This window comes from Gymnoscopelus braueri (assembly GCF_963280865.1).
Source record: "Gymnoscopelus braueri genome assembly, chromosome: 20".
Lineage (NCBI taxonomy): Eukaryota > Metazoa > Chordata > Actinopteri > Myctophiformes > Myctophidae > Gymnoscopelus > Gymnoscopelus braueri.
The window spans coordinates 28,392,864-28,412,987 of NC_137622.1; the positions used below are offsets into that span (position 1 = coordinate 28,392,864).

Genomic DNA, 20,124 nt, shown 5'->3' on the forward strand with positions numbered 1-20,124 from the left:
ATTATTGGGCCAACAATTTGCCAAATTTGTACCTACATTTACAAAATAATCATAAAATTAATTTACAATCTCCTTGGGTGGAGATTATGTTTGGTTTATTTTCTGTGATAAAACGATTGGGACAATCAATTTTTTTCCCATGTACCTTGTGTATTACTTGTATTTTGTTGCAGCAGTTTATTGTAGTATTCCTTTTTATTAAATCTCATTATGCTAGTTAATTTATTTATTTTCTGCTTCCTTGGATCTATTTTTTTTTTAAAACTGCTTATAAGTTCGGGTTAGCCTAAAAGAATACTTTATCACTTGAACATGTTTTCTTTTTTAATCAGCCCCTTATTTCAGATGGTATTACATTTTTTACCATCTATCCTCAACACCCACCCCAGCTGCAATAGATTCAGATTGTTGATTGGTTAATCAATGGAAGGATTGATTAACCAGTTGCCCAGGTTGTGTCAAACAATTACAAATCTTGTAAATTTCGATCATCTTCACAAGATTCCTCTCCACTCCACTTCATCCATGAATGACCATCCAGATCATTTAACAATTTACTTTGCTGCCAGTGTAAAAAAAAAAAAATCTCTACAAACTTTGTGTAGCACAATGAGAAACAAAATAATTCAATAACAAGTGAGGCAGAAAGGAATGTGGGTGATTTCAATGTAAAGGCTAGTCTATAACCGTAGAGATAACCATTATGGTTTCGACATTCTAATTAATTATAAGAAAAGCTTTATTTGGAAATCATTTATTAATTGTCTATTGAGTTGCAATGATATTTACATGTAAATGCCAGCATTTAGACATGGAACTGACTGTAGAAATTATACAAAAGACATACACGGTCATGTACTGTCATCTACAAAAACATTACTCTATGTCTCAGTGTTTCTTCTCATAGCATGTTTTTCTTAACAGAGGTGATTAAGGGTAGTCAATGCACATTCGTGGCACCTTGTTTCGTTCTCATCAACAGTAGTGGTCACAGAGTTCAGATTGAGTTCACACTTTAAATCGTATGGGGTCATATTGGATTAGAAAGTGAAACTGTTCTCATGTACATTGAGCTCTGTGCTGGCGTACATGTCTGCTTTGTTTATGAGTTCTGTTCTTTCTCTATAAAGCACTTCATGATGTCCCTAAAGTTCATTAAAAAACATTATAAAACAATTCAACTTGCGCTAGTTTAAAATTCACCCTCCTAAAAAACAAAGAATGAAGAATGAATTGTAAAAGCACCTCCATACCAGCAGTGATTCCTCTTCTCTGCTTCACTATCGCCCTCGTCATCATCATCGTGTCCTCCGAGCCCTCCTAGCGGCGGCGGCACGTCTCTGGTTGATGGCCTTGGTGCTGACACGCAGCTTGCGCAGTCGGCGCAGCCGCAGCTGCAGGTCTTTGGGGATCTTCCCACCCTTGGCCAGGATCTCCCTCAATCTCTGCTTGGGGGTCTTGGTGAGGCGGAAGTCACAGATGGTGGGGTAGAGGTCGTACATCACATCGCAAGTGCGGGTGGAGGGATAATAGCCTTCGGCGATGGCGGTCACCTGGTACTCTCCGGGGTTCAGCAGGCGCCAGTAGTCGCCGTCGGCCACTGGGGACGAAAGGAAAACGTTGGGGAGGAAGAAGAAAAGACAGGATGGTATAGGACAGGAGAGGGGGAGCCAAAGGTTTAGAAATGGGGAGAAATTAAGCGAAAGATAAGCGGTAGAGCAGGGCTTTCAAATCTGGGCTTATTTTGACATATAAAGGTACTTTGTAACCAACTTGACTTAATACAAAACAGTCTATTCCATTATGTTCTATTCCACTGACTATACAATAAGTACTGTACTACCGTGCTTAATTTGACAATGAAAAACTTATGTATGGAAGCAACACAAATAGACATATCTTATAAAAATAGGAATAATAATAAATACATATACTAATATACAGCATACTGTATGTATACATATACACACAGTATATACAGTACACATAATGTGTACTGGGTTCAAATCCGGGGTTACATAGGAAAGTTACATAGTGCAGCATTAAGCTTGAGGCCTTAAACATTACCTATTAACTATTCTTCTAGCATCTCAAACCTTTAAGCTAGCCAACTATGTGGCATGAAGAAACCAAAGACAAATATTGTATATCAAATACAATGAAATTCTACACAAAATAAATGAACTTACATGTCCTCATTCAAGGCACAGGATATTTGAAGGAACTTTGAAACAACATTCAAGAAACTAACTAATTTGATTAAATTGTCTTAGAAGTGTGTGGCTGTCTTGCTGGACTCTTCATTTGATAAGGCTTAGTCCAATAGTCAGACCTCTGATTGGCTCTGCCTTCCTTCCTAACAGTATACTTCAATTCAATCAATTACATTTTCCATTATCCATAATGGTTTTTAGGCTTCAAGTGGACTGTACCTGATCTGATGTGATGATCTATGTCATCTACTTTGATGATGACGTCTGCTATACCAGCCTCTGTGTCTTTGTCCCGAACAACACCTTTAATCCCACGGTGAACCTACGAACACAAAGGACCCCATTTCACATGTCTGTCTACCCTGCTTAAGTCTTCTTGAGCAAAGTGACTGGATTTCAACTGAAAGACATATCAATAACAAAGCATGAATTAGGCGTAAACCAGCTTCATGTGGCGGGTTAACAGTGAGAAGAAAATGTCCCTGTAGGAAATAATACAGATTACAAAACAACAGACTCTTGTTTTCGAACAGTGCTCGAGTACTTCATACACATGCAGTACTCGGGCGAAAGTTGTGTTTTCTATACAGTGAGGAGAGCCACCACAGTTTGCAGTGTTCAGTGAATAATACCTGTAACTCAATTTTAAAATGCAACAAATACTAAATAACAATGATTATAATAACAAGGAAAATGTTGAACTGCATGCAAATTTCAACTAAGACAAGCAAGTCCGTCTGGAACAAGAATTAAAAACAGATAAGGAGTCAACAAACTGTCCAAGGAAAAAGTACCTGCTCCATGTAGACTAGCAGCGACTCTCTGTTGTACTCCCATTCAACAGGTAGTTCACTAGCGTGAGGGAACTTATCACACGACAACTCCACTGTCACCTCAAAACAGTTGGTGTGTAGGTAGCTGAAATCATTCATACCTGGAAGAAAAGAAACACAAATCATATGTTAAAACTGGCTAATGGGAGGGCGGGCCGGCCCAATGCAGCTACGCCCAAATATGGAGTGTGTTGTCTAACCTCAATGTGTCTTCATGGTATCAGCCGCAAACAAATCAGTCAGCTCCATATATGGGCATATACTGATGACATCAGTGATCTCCAAATATGGGCATAAAAGGCACAAGGACTGACAGATACAGAGATCAGATTGTCCAGAGCCACAGATCCGACCCCTATGCCCATATATGGCCATATGCATACTGTACATGGGACCGAGCGACTTCAAACGTGCAGTGGCAAGGACTCGAGGGAGTGCGGTGCCCGCCATCGTGTAGTTCGGATATTCAGATGTCCAGAACCGCCGATCCAACCAATATGCCCATATTGGGGCATATTGGTTGAGCATATTGGTCGAGTCCTTGCCACTTACGTGTGACGTAAGTGTGAGGGCCACGTAGCGGCCCGAACCTCTAGCATATAATAATGGGCTTCGGTACCCAGCATTGGATACAATGCTCACACCATGCCACACCACGCTGCTGTTGTTTCCAAAAACGAGGCTCTCCCGTTGTAAACAATTCAAAACAGGCGCAGCGCTCAGGATACAACATCTTGGTGGACACTGCACCTCACTCCCCCTCTCTCGCTGATCAAGCTCTGGTCTGATGTTACACATGACAAAAAACATTGCCTCACAACAGCATTTTGTGGCATGTCAGGCATGTCCATATATAGGAATAAAATTATGTCCAGACTCTCTCTCGCTGATTGAGCTCTCGTCTAATGCCACACACACAGTTGCATTTCAATGCCGATTTGTACTGAGAGACAGACAGACTCACAGACTGACAACTTGAACTTTACAAGCAGAATACTTGTATTCTATTGAGATCTTTCTCCCTCTCTCATTCTCCCCATCCCTTCCCTCCTCTCTCGCTGATCTAATATCAAACAACATAAACCGTTGCTTAACAACAGTGATTTGCACTGACGTCAGGGATCTCCATATTGGCTGTGCGTCATGTTACTTAGTACTACACGTTACTTAGTACTACACGTTACTTAGTACTAAGACGTCAGGCATCTCCATACGGTATGGACAGAGCCTTCTATTGGAGAGTTACGTCAACTAGGGGGAAGAAACAGCGCCGGTCACGTGGTTTATGTAAACTCGAAATAGTGACAAACGCTCATAGACTCCAGTGCATTCTGTAACTTCCGGTTCAGTACTTTGTCACTATTCGCCAATAGAAGGCTCTGTAGAAGACTGACCCGATGAAGTGAACAGAGGTGATGCAACTCTCCTTATATGACTCTGGGTATTAGTGATGTGCGGGTCGGGTTTTTTCATGACCCGCCCCGCCCCAACCCGCGACGGTACGCGACCCGCCTCAACCCGCCCCGCGAGCCCATATATAAATCTATGGCTCAACCCGCCCCGCGACCCGCGGTGGGAATATATATATATATTATATAGCGCTCTTTTAAGTACCCAAAGTCCCTTTAAATGTCTACAGTAGCACAACATTGTCATGGGCTGAATAAACAAGCATGTTGGTCAAAATAGGTTTTTTTTTTTATTTTTTTCGTCGAGAGCGGCTGACCCGCTCACCCTCAGCCCGCATAATTTTCTCTGAAATCCTGACTCGACCTACCCGCGCCGCGGGTTGACCCGCGGGTCCCGCGGGTTACGGGTCGACCCGCTCATCACTACTGGGTATGGGTATAATCTGTCCAGACAGACAGACAGCGAGACAGACAGACAACTTGAAGTCTCTCTTACTTCCAGGAACATTGTGCCAGTGAGCTCCATTTATGATGTTATTGAATCGCAGGAAGTCCTTGTTGTGACAGGGTCGGCGATCAGGGTTGGACATCACCTATACACATACGAAAATGAAATAATTAGTTTTAACTGAACAGTAGCCTCGATCTCCAGGCTTTTATTGTTTAGTTTACCTAAAAAATAAAAGCCTGGCCCAACCATAGCCTGTACTGGGTATGAGGAAGTGTTTCATTTCCCAACCAACCAGAGTGCAGTGGGCGTCGCTCGTAATGTTGTGTTAACGGGGCGGGGGTTGACGGACAGATCGGTGAACCAATGGGATCAGGCGCAGTCTCTCGCCGGCTCTATACACCCGCCCCTCTATACACGAAATCAGGAGCGTTGGGGCAGACTAACTGAACAGTGAATGTCAACTGTCTAAATGATCAAATTGATTAATAATAAAGGAGCCATTTCCTTTAAAGGAAAGTTGCCATTTCTTTCTCTTTACCTGTTAGATTTGTCATAGAGCTGCTCGTAAATCACTGTAAGCTGCATTCTATATTTGACATCAACTATAAATATAAACAGGGTGGCTGCAGGTATCAGGAAGTTTTACAATTGAATTAAGATCTAAACTTAACTTAACAAAAACAAACATGCTGCATCAGCATCAGGCTTTGGAAAAATTAACCACATTGAGTATTAACTTTTCTCAAACTACTTTTATACCACCAGAGATTTGGTGTAGAGGCAAAAAAGGAGGGGACCTACTAGAAAAGGCCCCTGGGGGGCCCCAGTCAACAAAGTAATTATATAGGGTGTAAGTGGTTAAGGACCCACAGACACCTTGATAAAATATGACTATGGTTATGATCATTAATAACATTAGGAATAACCTGATTGGTGCTGGCGTAGACAGTGGCAAGCCAGCGGAAAAAGCTCTCGTCGGCAGTAGGGGTGTGTTCTTGTGGAGCCCAGTCCCGCGTCATGTCAAAGGGGTAGGTGACAACTAGCTCCCCCCCATGGAGGTTGGCACTCAGCACAAACGGGATGTTCTGCATCCAGTTGATGACGGCGCGCGTCTCTGGTGCCACCTGGTGGTGGAGATTGTCAATCAAGAACACAGGAAAAGGTTTGTGAAGAAGAACATAAATAAGGTTCAATCTCAAGATAGTCTTAATAGAGTAAAGCCCACCTAACTTGGTAAGGTCTTTACACAACAGGGGCGTGACAAATAAACGATACACAAAACATCGAAACTATTCATATAGTTCATGCCTCATTCATACAGGTTGGTCTCTTTATTTAACTGACCTTCTTACAAGTAAAAATTATGGTTTATCACTGTGTAATATTCTGTGTAAATGTATTAACAACAGTTTGTGTCCAGTGTATTTCAGGGTGAATTAATCACATGGAAAAAAGAAAAAAAATGCTATGTAAGGACCTGTAGCATACTCCAAGCAGATTAAACCTAAGTTTGTGACACAGGTGTGATTTTGAACCAGTCAAAAAAACTGTTTAGAAGACGTGTCTTGAAACTTACAAAGGCCTCCTCTGAGGCGTACTGCTCAGGGATGGGGAAGTAGTGGTTAATGAGTTTTGACTTGTCCGTCTCCAGCTCAATGGCCATCCACATGATGGAGTTGATGTCAGCAAAGTTGTGGTTCATGTCGTAGCCCTCATAGCTGTAGCGTCCCTCGGCCCACCCTGCCAGCTCTGAACCCTGGGAGATTACATCTGTATCAGAAACACTTCATTGCCAAGTATAAGGCTCATACACTGAAACTGCTTGGAGGCACAGTGCAGTGACAACCCAATATTAACAATCACAAATCAACACAAGACAATTGAAGAAATACAAACAGTAGGGCTCACAATAACGTGAACTGACATGACACGGACAAATACTTGCTTTTGAATTAACAGGTGATAGGGCACCTTTTTAGCCTGGCCTTTAACTAGGGAGTTTTGGTCTCTGTTAGGCCTGAATTTGACCATTCCTTTATTTATTCATCTTTGTTTATTCACTCTATTTTATTCCAGTCTCCATCTCTTAGTTATTAACTGCAATCTTTTTCATTCAAACATATTCAGTATTATTGTCTTTTTGTTTGACTGTTTTTTAAATTTTGTATTATTATTATTTTATATGTTCTGTTATGTGAAGCACTTTGTGCTGCATTAGATTGTATGAAAAGTGCAATTTAAATAACATTTGATTGATTTATGTGAGGTCAAAGTTGTCCTTGCCTCTGTGTTAATAATACCACCAAACAAATTCCGGTTTTACTAAGTTACTGCACTTAGTAATGTCATAAAATCAATAGATTATAAGTCAGCAAAGTGCATGATCATAGAAGCACAAATAAAATGAAATGAAATGAAATAACTATTGTAAATTATATAACAGGACCTTTTTGAAGGCCCTCTCATATCCATCAGGGTTCATGGAGGGCAGTAGGTGGATGCGTGTCTCCTTGACCAGACGAACTACACGCTGGTCACCTCGTTTGTACTCTTGACACATGTATTCCATCAGGTTGAGGAGGATTTCTCTGCCCAGCACCTCGTTCCCATGCATCCCGGCCACGTAGCGAAACTCCGGCTCGCCTGTAGGGGGCATGAAAACCCAGGTAGAAATTCAATACAGTGAGTGCTCTGTCAAGTGTTTAACATGTGCCAGCCAGTGGTGGAAGAAGTATTCCGAATTAAGAAGTAAAAGTATCTACATACCGATGTAGCAATACTCTGTTAGAAGTACCTGTATTCAACATTGGTGAAGCTGTCATTAAGTTATATGTGTTTAGCTTGGAGATCACTAAATGGTTTGGAGGCCAAAGCAAGTACAAGAGACGTCTGTACCAACACTAAAGGGTCTTGTATATTCAGAGACCGGCGATTTGGGAACGTTTTTTTGTCTCTTTAATATATTTGGAGTGATATGCCTTTTTTAAGCAATATTAGTTTTTCCATTTAACAGTCACATCAGGCAATTCAAGGATGCAGTCCAATAATTCCATAATACAAAAAACGAAATTCTAACCTAAATACATATATTTTATATATATGTCTTTTATAGGTATTGTATAGCTCCTAATAGAGAAGGGAAAACAGGTCACTTTGCAGGAATGTCTGAAACTCTCTGATTAAGCAACGGTGTTGTCAGTTTCACAAACTGTCTTATTTGAGCTATTTTGCCATACCATGTTCAGACTACTTATTTGCCTTTCATGTACTTGTCTTTCGCTGTGCCTTATATATCTCTTTTTAAATGTAAATTGCTCAATTGCTAAACTGTTGCTAAGAGGCCCATATCATATAGGTCTATAATGGCCAAACTCAACTTTTAACAACATACATTTTAAGAATGCCCAACAGTTAGATAAAAAACATGCTCTAAGTGCTTTGGGTGATTCATTAGAGAAAATATGTTATAACGCCACCATGAGGCTGTTTTAAAAACATTTGGGGTGGAAGTTGTTACTGGGCCTACTGGTAGTGTGCGTGCAAAGTTTCACACTGATCGGTCCAGCTGTGCCCAAGATTAGCTGACAGACAGACAGAATCACAGGAGAGAAAACATACTCCCTGCACTCCCTGGAGATAACAACAACGTTGAAATTATTCAACAATGAAATCATTGCAACATCTTTCTGATGTGCCAAGCCAAAAAGCTGTCCAGATAACTTACACACCATTACATTTTTAATTTTGTTGTCAGGACGTCTACTTTTCTAGACATAAGATTATTAATATTACAGGGTCATTTTCATAGGTCAAAACAGTGCAACTCAAGGACTAATGAATCATGAGAGGAGAAGAGGGGAGGGGTTAACCACTTGAACCCTCAAAAATAACTGATCTACATAGTGAGCTTGTAGATCGGCTATTTTTGGTGAAGAGATCAGTCCAAGTACAGTTGTAACTCAGGTCTGTTTTACCAAGAATACAGTAAGTGGTTCAGGGTGATTCATACTTCATGCGTGACACAGCACGTAACCAAGTATAAATCAAGGGTTAGAATGAACCCACATAACTGGGTTTTATCATGCCTTTCTTACATGGTCATAACACTGAAAATCACAGATTTTCCCCTCCTGTTTCTTCTGTTCTGTAAAACACATTAGAAAGACATTCATTTGTATAAACAGGGGGAAGGGAACATGGGTTGATTTCTAGGACTCTGGCCCTACTGTATGTGTTCCCATTGAAACCACTGTCAGATGCAAGGTCAGGAAAAAGCGTAACAACTCGGAGACCTCAGTCACTGACTGGAACGTTAGAATACACAAGTCCCTGGAAAAAGAAGACTTTCAGGGTGAAAAAAAAGGAATTAGGTCAAGTTGACTGGGAGGAGGGAAGAAAGCAAGCAATGCATTTCCCTTGTAGAGAGGCCAAGTATCTCCAGTGGTGCCATGCAAAGACTAGCCAGTCATGTGTGATTGGATTTGTCTTTGTAGTGTTTCCCGGTGGCACTGTGACTGAAGACTGCATGAGGGGGGCATTTTTAACTCCATGTTTTGGTGTCATGTTTTTACTGACACTGAAGGATTGTATAGTCCTATAGTTTCTAAATTATTAACAAGAATAAATAATAACATTTTTGTAATGATGTAATTTGTTCCAATTTAACCACTTAAACCCTATAGACTTCATTAAAAGGGGTCGGTGAGGGTCTATACCTTTTTTTCCCTCTACATCAATTCTTTTTTTTGGGCTTTTATGCCTTTATTGATAGGACAGTAGGCTGACAGGAAATGGGGAGAGAGATGGGGAGTGACATGCAGCAAAGGATCAGGACTCGAACCCGCAACACGCTGTCAGGCTACACTGAGCCTAGGTGCCTGGACCGCTACGCCAGCGGCCCCAGGCCACCTCTACATCAGTTCTCTTCACAGAAAAAAAGCCAATCTAAAAGCTCACAATGCGTCACATTTGCAACTGTTGTGAATGTTCAACCTTTTTTTTGCCAAATTATTATCGCCTATTTATGACATGCCCGCAAAAGTTAGTTAGTGTTAGTGTTTATGTGTTTAAGAATATTTGACTCATGAGCGTTGCGCATGAAATGCATAGAGCAAGTTCAGTAAGGAAACACTGCAGCCGTTGGCAGCCGTACATTGGTCAGCCGTACATTGGTCAGCCTCAGCTCCACACTTTTATTCTCAACCAATGACATACACTTCACCATTTAAACAGGGACATTTACATGGCTCATTTCCTCATTTTCTGCGTTCTATGCTACTGGTACTGCCCTTTTAGGAGTAGCTGCTCACCCTCCACCACCCCAGCTACCACTTGTGGTTTTGGATCTTCTAGTATGTACTATCGGGGAATTCAGAGGGCCTCTTAATTTGGTAGGGTAGTAGTACTACTAGTGTGCTCCCTCAGAGCAATTAAAAGCAGATCCATTCATCACCAAACAAAATAAACGTATTTCTAATTTTATATTCATTAAAACAATGTGTTATTATTACATTCTTAAGTTGTGACTGAAGTTACTTGAGTAAAGAAATTATTGAAAAACAAAATTTTCCAGTTCCACTTCAGATAGGCAGATAAGACATCAAATAACTTGGTAAAATCAACAATATTTTTGCAGTGCACCCCTTCATTGCCTCTGGTATTCCTGTCTGGCAGTGCCTCTACTACTGTGGGTTTTGGCGGGGAGGTCTCTACTCAGCAGTTGCCAGAGTTGGCAGGATGTCATGTGGGCTTTGAAGGGGCCAAAGCAAACACATCTACTGCTGAGTGCAAGTGAGGAGGGTCATCGGGCTGTGTGGCTCTGCAGTGATATACTGTATGCTCTACACAGTGCCTAACTGTCTGTCTGTCTGTCTGTCTGTCTGTCTGTCTGTCTGTCTGTCTGTCTGTGCAGCTTTCTACACTGAGGGTTGGGGCTGCAGCTCTTACCCTGCATCTGTTGTGCATTAGAAGCGATTTCTTTGCATGGGAGGAGAATCCCTGGGGAAGCAGTGTAGCAAGAAGTGGGACTTGCATAGCAGTAAGTAAGGACAGTAAATCATACCAAACTGATCTGATCAAATTGAACAGGTTGATGATGGTTGCTTTAACTGTTCTAAAGTTGACAAGGAGGAAACAAAAATGAACTTCATCAGTGCAATGGAACCCAGCTGACAAAGTAATTTAAATGGTTACAATTTGTTGTTTTTCTAAATGGATGTTTGGGCAGCTTGAAGTAACGGCAATTTTTTTTTTACATAGTTTTAAAAGGCAATGCATCTTTTTATATGATATATGAATACAATGTGTGCTGGATGGACAAAAACCTAAACTTAATTAAAATTAGTTAAACGAAGACTTAAACGAATGCTGTCGTTGTATTTAGCAACAACTTTGTTTCAGTCTTGCATGTTAACATTAAGCACATTTAAGTGCTCTGTTAAATCCACCAAAAATGCGAGATCATGAAGCCAGTCTGGGTCATCCAAATCTGCCACAGGCATCCATTTACTAATTGAAAACAAGAAAATAAAACAACAACAATTAGAGCACAGCTCCTCTTCAGTGTGGTGTGGTAGACCGTGTCCAATTTTACTTTCAGACTGTGCAATGGGAGTTTGCCGTCAAGAATATCTGTGTAATTTCTATCAACTTGAAAGCTGTCTAACTTACCAAGTTCGTGTTTTCCTGGGTTGTCAGAGATCTCCATGACGTACAGTTTGAGGCCCTTGTGGCTCTTCCCAATGCTGTAGATACGAGTAATGTCTGGACACGCCTCGTTTACTGACTTCATCAACTGGGAAAACAAGGAGGATAACATGATACATTTGATTTTTCTAAAGCTGGTTCATATGGATTCTCTCTCCCTCACTGACTTATGTTGGGTTAAGATTGTTGCTGTTGTTTATTTCATACTCACATGGCTTATTTACAAAACTGAAATAAGTAAATATAATAAAGGTAAGAAAAATGGACAGCCTTAACAGTTAAAATTATAATTGCATTATATTTGGATTTTAAAAGACTTGTGAGGAATGGGATGTGTGATTTTTCATATATTTTAGTATTCATTTTGGAGATTTGTAGTTGAGTGCTACTTCTGGTTTGCCATTTGGATATTTGGGCTCTGGTGGGTGCCCAAATATCCATTCATAAAGCCAGAATGGATATTTGGGCCCCCACCAGAGCCCAAATGGATATTGGACACCCACCAGAGCCAAAATATCGGTAAGCCCTAAAAAGGTAACGGTATAAATCAAAAGCTGACATTCTATTGAAATAAATGACAGCAGAATGACTCCCATCAGTGGTAGGAGAAGCCCTGCTGTAGTCTAGTGGTCAAATTCACTACAGTCTCTCCAAACAGCCCTGTGGTAGTAATATTTGTTCTCTGGTGAGTCTGAGACCACAGAAAGTGGGCGCACTGACCACATGGTGTACACATTCTAGACTCACTGCAAACACACAGTCACGGATGGTCAGACATATTATTTCTACACTATTTGATGAAAGCTGAGAGTTTAGAGAGTAAATTAACTGGAAACATACGGTTGTGATGTGTGCAGTCCACTGTCTATAATCTGTGTATTATTTGCCATGTTATGGTACTGTCTGTGAAATTAAACTGTCATCATGATTATTGCATCGTTATCACTGTGATAATGTGTCCCTTTGCCTTTCTCATCTCCTTGTAGTTGTGGTGTCTGAAGTCCAGTTTGTCTCTGGATCCAGTAGGTTCAGTCTGCCAGGGATAGATATTGTTGGGATCTGAAGGTGCAGAAAGAATGAAAACAGTTGACACAATACCATTATGTCCCAGCTGTCAAACCTAAACATCTATGGATATGAAGTGGTACGTGGTTATTAAGTTTGCCTAGGAAAGGCACTATGGGTGAATTATGGAGCTCCCACAATGTAAATGCTGTCATGAATTTGTCAATAATGTTGCCTATGGATGACAAATATAGCTTGATCAGTAAAGTAGCTCACAAATAAATCAAGAAATCAAAAGAAAAACAATATGATGGCTACTATGCAGTACCTGGGAGGGCACAGCCCAGCACCTCAGCCCTGAGACAAATGCTCCCATCAGTTCCATTCTCGTACCAGGTCTGAGGGTTGATACGGATGAAGCGTGCCACCATTGATGATGCGTTAAAAAGAGCCAGCACGGGAGTCTCTGAAGAGTCCTGACTCGCCTCAAACACCTAAAACATCGTCACAACAGGGTAACATTTGACAAAGTACTAGCAGGGTATAATAAAAAGGTTAATTTATTATGTTCACAATTGTAGGTCACAATAACATATAAAGATAACTCACTGCCTCTTTAGTCCCGTTCATACAAGGCTTCCAGACCAAGGAATCATTGCTGAATTGTACTTTGTAAGAATGCACTACGTCCCAGCTGAGTTTTGAAAACATTTACAAACAGACACAAGTAAATATATTTGATAGATAGATAGGAAAATGTATAAAAGGTAACATTTTACATGTTACCTTTTACATAAAAAAAAAAGTTAACACATTAAATATATATATTATGATATTATTTATAAGTGAAACAGTGCAATCACTTTAGAAGACTACCGGTAGGTCCATAATTTGACATATGTTTCTATTATTACTATAATATTATGCATTATGACCTCCAGATGGAGCTGCGCCCCTGCAGGATGACTCCAGTGAAGCGCGTGGGTCTCAGGGCATCCACTTCAAACCACTGCTTCTTATCTCTGTACTGAGCACACCAGGCTCCATCGTAGATATCCCCGTCATGTACCCCAGACTACACAAAGACACATGCATGCACACATATAGAACATTAAGGCACAAGCCCAGGCACTATACAGAGTTCCTGGCCAACAAATGAAGGTGCGTGTCATGTAGCTTTCATAGCTGTCTTTTTTATTCAAACTGACCATATTATTTTTTTTTTCTAAATGTCATAAGCAACATCTTTTATTATTATCATTATTATCACTAGAAAAGGATCTGTCTTTGTTTAAATAATTTCTTATTTCAGTTGCAATATTCATGAACAACAAAAACAACAGTAATCACGTTCCTTTGGATACTTCCTGGCTAGTCACCTGGATGTTAAGTCGACCTCTGTGGGGGCCCAGGCCCCTGCGTTTGTAGGAAGAAGCCTTCAGCTGCGTGTCTTTCACCTTCAAAGACTCCAGGCCCAGAGGAGGACATTCTGGCAGGGATGCCAGGAAGCCGTTATCACACACGATTTAGGCATTTTCACAGAGCAACTTATGCCCGATTTATGCTTAGTTGCGCGTTGGTGTCTGTGACTGCAAATAATTGAGACCTTTTTCATCCCGCAGGGGACAATCAGTTTCAGCTTTACAGCTGAGTGCTGCCCACAGAGGAGCACGGAGGGGAGAGCAGTTAGGGGTTAAGTGTCTTGCTCAGGGACACTTCGACACATTGCTGGCCTGGAATCGAACCGGGGCCTCCGGTTCCCAAGGCAGGCTGTCTAACCATTCAGCTATGGCCGCAAAACAATATATAAAGAAAGTACAAAATAAACGAAACTAAACTACAAGCTCACAATGCGCTGTGAGCTGTGTGCTTGTAGATCTGCAATTTTGGTGTGAGACATGATGCGCAACCAAGTATAAATCAAGCTTTAAAATGTGCAATATCAGAGTAAGTGGCATGAAGCATAACAAACAACAGGGTAAATGGTCAAGTAAACTTGGAAAAATAGCAAACCTAACGTCTGTCTAACAATATGCTATCTAAAAAAAACATTCTTAGCATTTTGGACAAGAACAGTGTATCTTAGTACCATACACACTATATGTGAACAAGTAACCAACATACTGTACATCTGCATAGTTTAACTAGCATCTATCAAAATAGGCAAGAAGAAGTGACACGACACACAAACACAAATGTGCAGTGAATACACAATCACAGATGCGCACAGTTGCAGATATGTGTGCGTTTGAAAACATACATACAAAAAGTATGTACATAGGCATACACATAACATGTGCAGCCATACAGTAGGTGCAGGCAAGCACAGACTCACACATCCACACGCACACAAAAAGAATCCTCCATACTAGTAAATAGCGGAGAGATTAATGTATCGATTCTACAAAGCATGTAAGCCAAAAGTTAGAGAAAGCAGCGTAGCGAGAACAGGTTTTGGTAAATACAGGGGAGGGGCACAGAGAAAGGAGACATTGAAGAATAAAATGGCATGTGTTAAGGGGGGAGAGAGAGAGAGAGAGAGAGAGAGAGAGAGAGAGAGAGAGATTGTATACTAAGAAATACTGCAATATTTCCTCCAACTTGCCTTAGTTTTCACTACACCCAGTGTGAGTAGACAGATAAAACTGTCACTGTCGGCAGAGCTCAGCTTGATTTGCTCTCTCATGTCTCTCCAAGCACTGGCTCATCCTGCCAGCTGCTTTTATTGCTACCCCCTGAAGACTCCCAAATTTAAATTAATTGTGTGTTCAATGAAGAAATGAAAGAGTGCAATGTTTATATAATTTGTGTTTATCTATTATGACTTCAATCAAAATGTGGCCATATTTCAGGAGCAATTAATGTAGAATTGAAAATGCTTTCAAAGGTTCACAGAATGTTTTCCGTAACTGTATACAAATTCTATGAAAGCTGACCACAATAAATGTTTTGCCTTGTAAGCCTTTAGGATCCCAGCTGAGCTGGCTGTGATTCAGAACATAGTTCCACTCCAGAGTAATGGTTCTAACTAAGGCTTTGCTGATACTGACCTACTTTATGTTTTTAGCCAAACCACTAATGTTTTCCAAAGCCTGTCCAAAGGGACTTGGCATCATGATGATGCTTGTAACCTTTAATAAGTTACTGTGCATGTATGGGTGTCTGTCTGTTCGTTCGTGCGTGAGAGTAATATCTTTGTCCAACCTCATTGACTGAAGCTTACAATCACTGGGACTTTGCCTTTCCTCTCTCTCACACACCAAATACAACAATGAATTGGTTTGTAAGTCTCTCTCTTTAGGATATCCTACTCATTAGTCCATCGCTGACGGATACAAAGAAATACACATACAACATCAAGTCTGTAGTCAGCCTCAACTATAGGTATACTGTAAAAGGCAGCTATCATGTGTGCGTTACAGTTTAAGTACTTCTGATTGGCAGAGGTGACGACAAGCTTGTGAAACTCTTACTCACTTACGAGAACACTATGTCGTTAACATAGAATTTAATGCAAAGTGGTTTATGTCCAACAAATGCTGCCTATTGGCACTTATTTTGGAGGAAATGTTATCCAGTGTGAGGTCACTAGAGAGAGACCTCTCTCTCCATCCTAGTAGTACTCCCACTGGGCCGATGTACTCGTTACACTGACCTTTTCATACACTACATTTCTGCCTTTGGTACAGCTTCTACTCTAGTGCACGACTGCCCGAGCGCGTGCATACACACAAACACACACAAACACACACCGCATCTGGAGTCTTCATTCCAGCTTTGCTTTGAGAATCTGAGAGATAAGTGTGGGCTTCTGGATTCCAGGGGATATAAGGTTCAAGGGTCAGGAGGGAAACAAACAGGGAAGAAACTAACACCGTCCCTAAACCACACGACCTCTGTCAGCATCTGTGTGTGGGAGAATGTGTGTGTTTGTACACTTGTGTGATAGCTATTATGTAGTGTCTCTGAGAAAGGAAAAATGAACAGAGGGAAAAAGAGAGCAGGATAAGGACCAATAGGGAGAGAAAGAGGGATGGTGTTGGGAGATGAGCAGGGAATTCTGAATATTGGTTAGACTACAAGCCCCCATGGAACAGCAGGGCATGTATTATGTAATCTGTTCCCAACATTGATTGAAGTGGAGTTATGATTCAACAATGGTTAAAGTTTTACCACAACGTTTTGAAATAGGCTTTCTGGCAAACTTACCATTTTGCAAAAGGAATCAAGGCATTAAGCAGGTTACCTGCATTTTGACATTAACACATTAGCACATCGCTTGTTTAAGGTATTAGTCTAATGTCTACAGTACAATACTTTTGCTCTATATACAGAGTATGTCTTTTTGCATAAGCAAGGGAACAGCCACATCACTTGGTGAATCCCATCGACAGACCTTGGTCCATAAATAGCTTCTTGAAAAACTTTTATGGTTTGATTTACCTTTCTTGGGTGCCAGATGGGCTGAGTTTGACACATAAGATAATCAGAGTATTTGAAAGTCGATGTTGCACAGGTTTTTGTGACAGACGACTTACAGAACTATCTGACTTGTGGCAAAATAGCACCCCCCAAGCTGGTGGTTAACACCATGAGTTATACATAAATAACTCTAAGGTAAAACCAAACACTACACCATAGGGAACCATGGTCTGATCAGCATACTGTATATAGGCTTCCAGGGCTAGTCCCCATACATACGTGTCACTGTGTCCGTGGATATTGACTGGCGCACACTTTGTTTGACTTTAGGTTTGGTTTTCTTAACAACCTTGGGTTTAACCTCGGTGGGTGGCTTCTTGGGGAGGACTTTGGGCTTCTTCGGAACAGGTTTGTCCTTCTTTGCTACCAGAATGCTTCTGATGGATCTCCTTGCTATAAAAATGCACAGTATTTTAGGCTCTCCCGGCAATACCTTTCACAGTATAGCATTAAGACTTTAAAATATCTGATTTGCAGGGGTTTAACTGCATAATTCTGATTTACGTAGCTGACAAGAGTCCATAGAAGAAACTCAATTCTAGAATAAATGAATTCAAGCCTAATATTAAACATAGGGAATATTAGCTCCCACAAATGTTCCCATCTCTCTTTGTTTCCAGTGGTGGGGCTAACAGGTTTTTCATCAGATAACTCAGGGGTAAAGTAAAGCACTTCACCATACCACCAGATACAATTATGTGGAGAACACACTGACAGCCAGCTACCACACACACACACACACACACACACACACACACACACACACACACACACACTTATTTAAACCAGTGGTTCTCAAATATTTTCATGAAAATGTTGTGCCCAGAGGAGCATTTGTGTTAGAATGTTTTTTAAAAAATCCAATTATTCCACATTCTATATTGCAAGAGCTTTTGGAAAAAAAAGCAGATCTACAAGCTCACAACAAGTCGCGATGCTATTTTCAAATAGTCCATTCATATAGGTTTAAAGTGCTCATGTGGCTTAAGTTGCTTCTTTTTGGCTTGTTTTGCAAGACCTGGTTGCTTATTTGTCTCACACGATCTGGCAACACTGACACACACACGCACACATACATACGATGGACCGAGTATGGTACAGACAGACACCCAGAACATTCGTCTCACAGTTTATTCATAATTAATCCCGTTCGGAACCTCACTCTCCTACTAGCTCAGCGGAGTGAGGTTCCAAACGGGGATAGCCTACTCATAATCATGTAATTCTCATATTTTAATTAAGGTGCACTATAAATAGCTACCCATCAGTTTGATAGGTCAGCGGTAGCTGTAGAATACAACTCTCGTAGATGTATTTATGATTCTGATGTTTTCAATTGAAAACGTCAGAATCATAATAATACGTATTCTACAGCTAGGTCAGAGGAAAGGATCCATCACTCTTTACGAGTAATGACTTTTACTGTGCCAGTGGTGCAAAGTAACGAAGTACATTTGACTTTACTGGAGTATTTCAAAATTTCTGTATTTTTACTTCCACTAGCATTGTGAGCTTGTAGATCCGCTATTTTCAAAAGATTTCGAGACATTTTACACATTTGAAAACTTGTGAAATGGGACATTCTGCATGAGTAATTTCTACTTTTGGTAAAGTACATTTTGATACCAATACCTTTTACTCAAGCACATTTTTAATTCCGGACTTTAACTTGTAACAGAGTACTTCTATTGCAGTATTTATACTTTTACTTAAGTAAAAAAAATAAGAAGTATTTTTTCCACTACTGCTATTCACCGCGAAATGATGTAAATGTAGGTAAAACCCGCCTTACCTAATTCTATGGGCCCTTCCTCTTTAGCTACACGTTTCTTATCATCAGGTCCTTCATTCAGATCTTCGGTGTGAAATGGAGCGCTACCAGCTGTGGGTCTGGGTCGTCTGGATGTTGTTTTGGGCTTAGAAGTGGTCGTAGATGCAAGTCGTGTTGTGGTAGGTGGTGCGTGGGCAGTAGTGGATTCACCCGTCTCCCGTGTAGAATTAAGACTGATCGTGGGAATCACTGTAGTAGAAGAACTAAGGCTTCGTGGAGTCACTGTTGAATTTAAATCCAATGCAGATGCTGTTGTGTTCTCGTCAGTTGACCTTAATGCTGAAATAAGTACTAATGATGATGCACATAAAGTTAAGAACACAGACAGGCGCAGAACTCCTGCCATGCTGACTGTTCCCTGCAGAAATGTCTCTTGAATCCAAACCAACTGTTGAACCAGTCATCCTGTCGCTGTAGTTCTGCCCCTACAAAGCAAGAGGGGAACGGTCATCAAACTCAAAAGTGACCTCTACATCCCATAGTCATCACCAGACATACTGTAGTACAACTTGTTTTACAAAAGTTACAAAATGGTTAATGACATAATTGGAGATTAGAGAGTTGACTTGTATGTAAACCCTGTTACCCTGGGAAGCAAATTGATCATTATGAATAAGCGATATAGTTAATTGCGACCTCTTGTGGTTGCTACAAGACAGTTCTATTGGGGGCAAGGCAGACAGTGCCAAGTGCAAACGGCCCAACAGGAGCCAAGTAACAGTCCTACATTGCTGTAAGCCAGCCCAGCAGCTCTGGAGAACTCTCATCTTCTCGAGGTGTTCAACTATTATCTCACCACCAAACATCAGTGAGCACCCAGAATCCACTGAATCACCCAATCGCATTTCACAGCATCAGTTACAACAGAGTATTTTACATGTATCTGAATATTGAATGTCCAGAGCAGTTTTGAGAAATAATATATATATGCATGTGTTATTTCATGTTTATATTTCTGCATGTCCAGAAACCAGAATGTAATCTGGCCAAACTCTTCCTATCATACAGTCTGCCTTTGCCTGGAAACACCCCTGCAAACCCCTCAGCTCCATCCATTATTTAACCTACAGTACCTCTGCTCCAGTTCAGTTTACTATACTAACACTTGGTTCCTAATACTCACTCGATCCAACCACGTTTTCACACTGGCGCTTACATTAATACATGCCAACCTCCATGACTATAAGGACACCTT

At 40.8% G+C, this 20,124-nt stretch overlaps 1 protein-coding gene across 2 annotated transcripts; it reads right to left on the reverse strand.

Moving 5' to 3' along the window:
* Positions 1 to 362: 362 nt before the first annotated feature.
* On the reverse strand, positions 363 to 19,279 carry LOC308075474 (putative carboxypeptidase X1). Of its 2 annotated transcripts, XM_080415380.1 has the most exons (15): positions 18,891 to 19,279; positions 17,318 to 17,491; positions 13,996 to 14,105; positions 13,552 to 13,691; positions 13,226 to 13,310; positions 12,945 to 13,110; positions 12,579 to 12,670; positions 11,576 to 11,699; positions 7,353 to 7,549; positions 6,483 to 6,662; positions 5,833 to 6,030; positions 4,952 to 5,048; positions 3,008 to 3,147; positions 2,433 to 2,535; positions 363 to 1,600 (listed from the first exon to the last, which is right to left on the reverse strand). In XM_080415380.1, exons 1-15 carry the CDS (start codon positions 19,273 to 19,275, stop codon positions 1,299 to 1,301), a joined length of 2,493 nt encoding a protein of 830 aa, XP_080271506.1. In that variant the 5' UTR covers positions 19,276 to 19,279; the 3' UTR covers positions 363 to 1,298. The 2 variants fall into 2 exon arrangements, with proteins under 2 accessions (XP_080271506.1, XP_080271507.1); XM_080415381.1 differs by lacking the exon at positions 17,318 to 17,491.
* Positions 19,280 to 20,124: the final 845 nt, after the last annotated feature.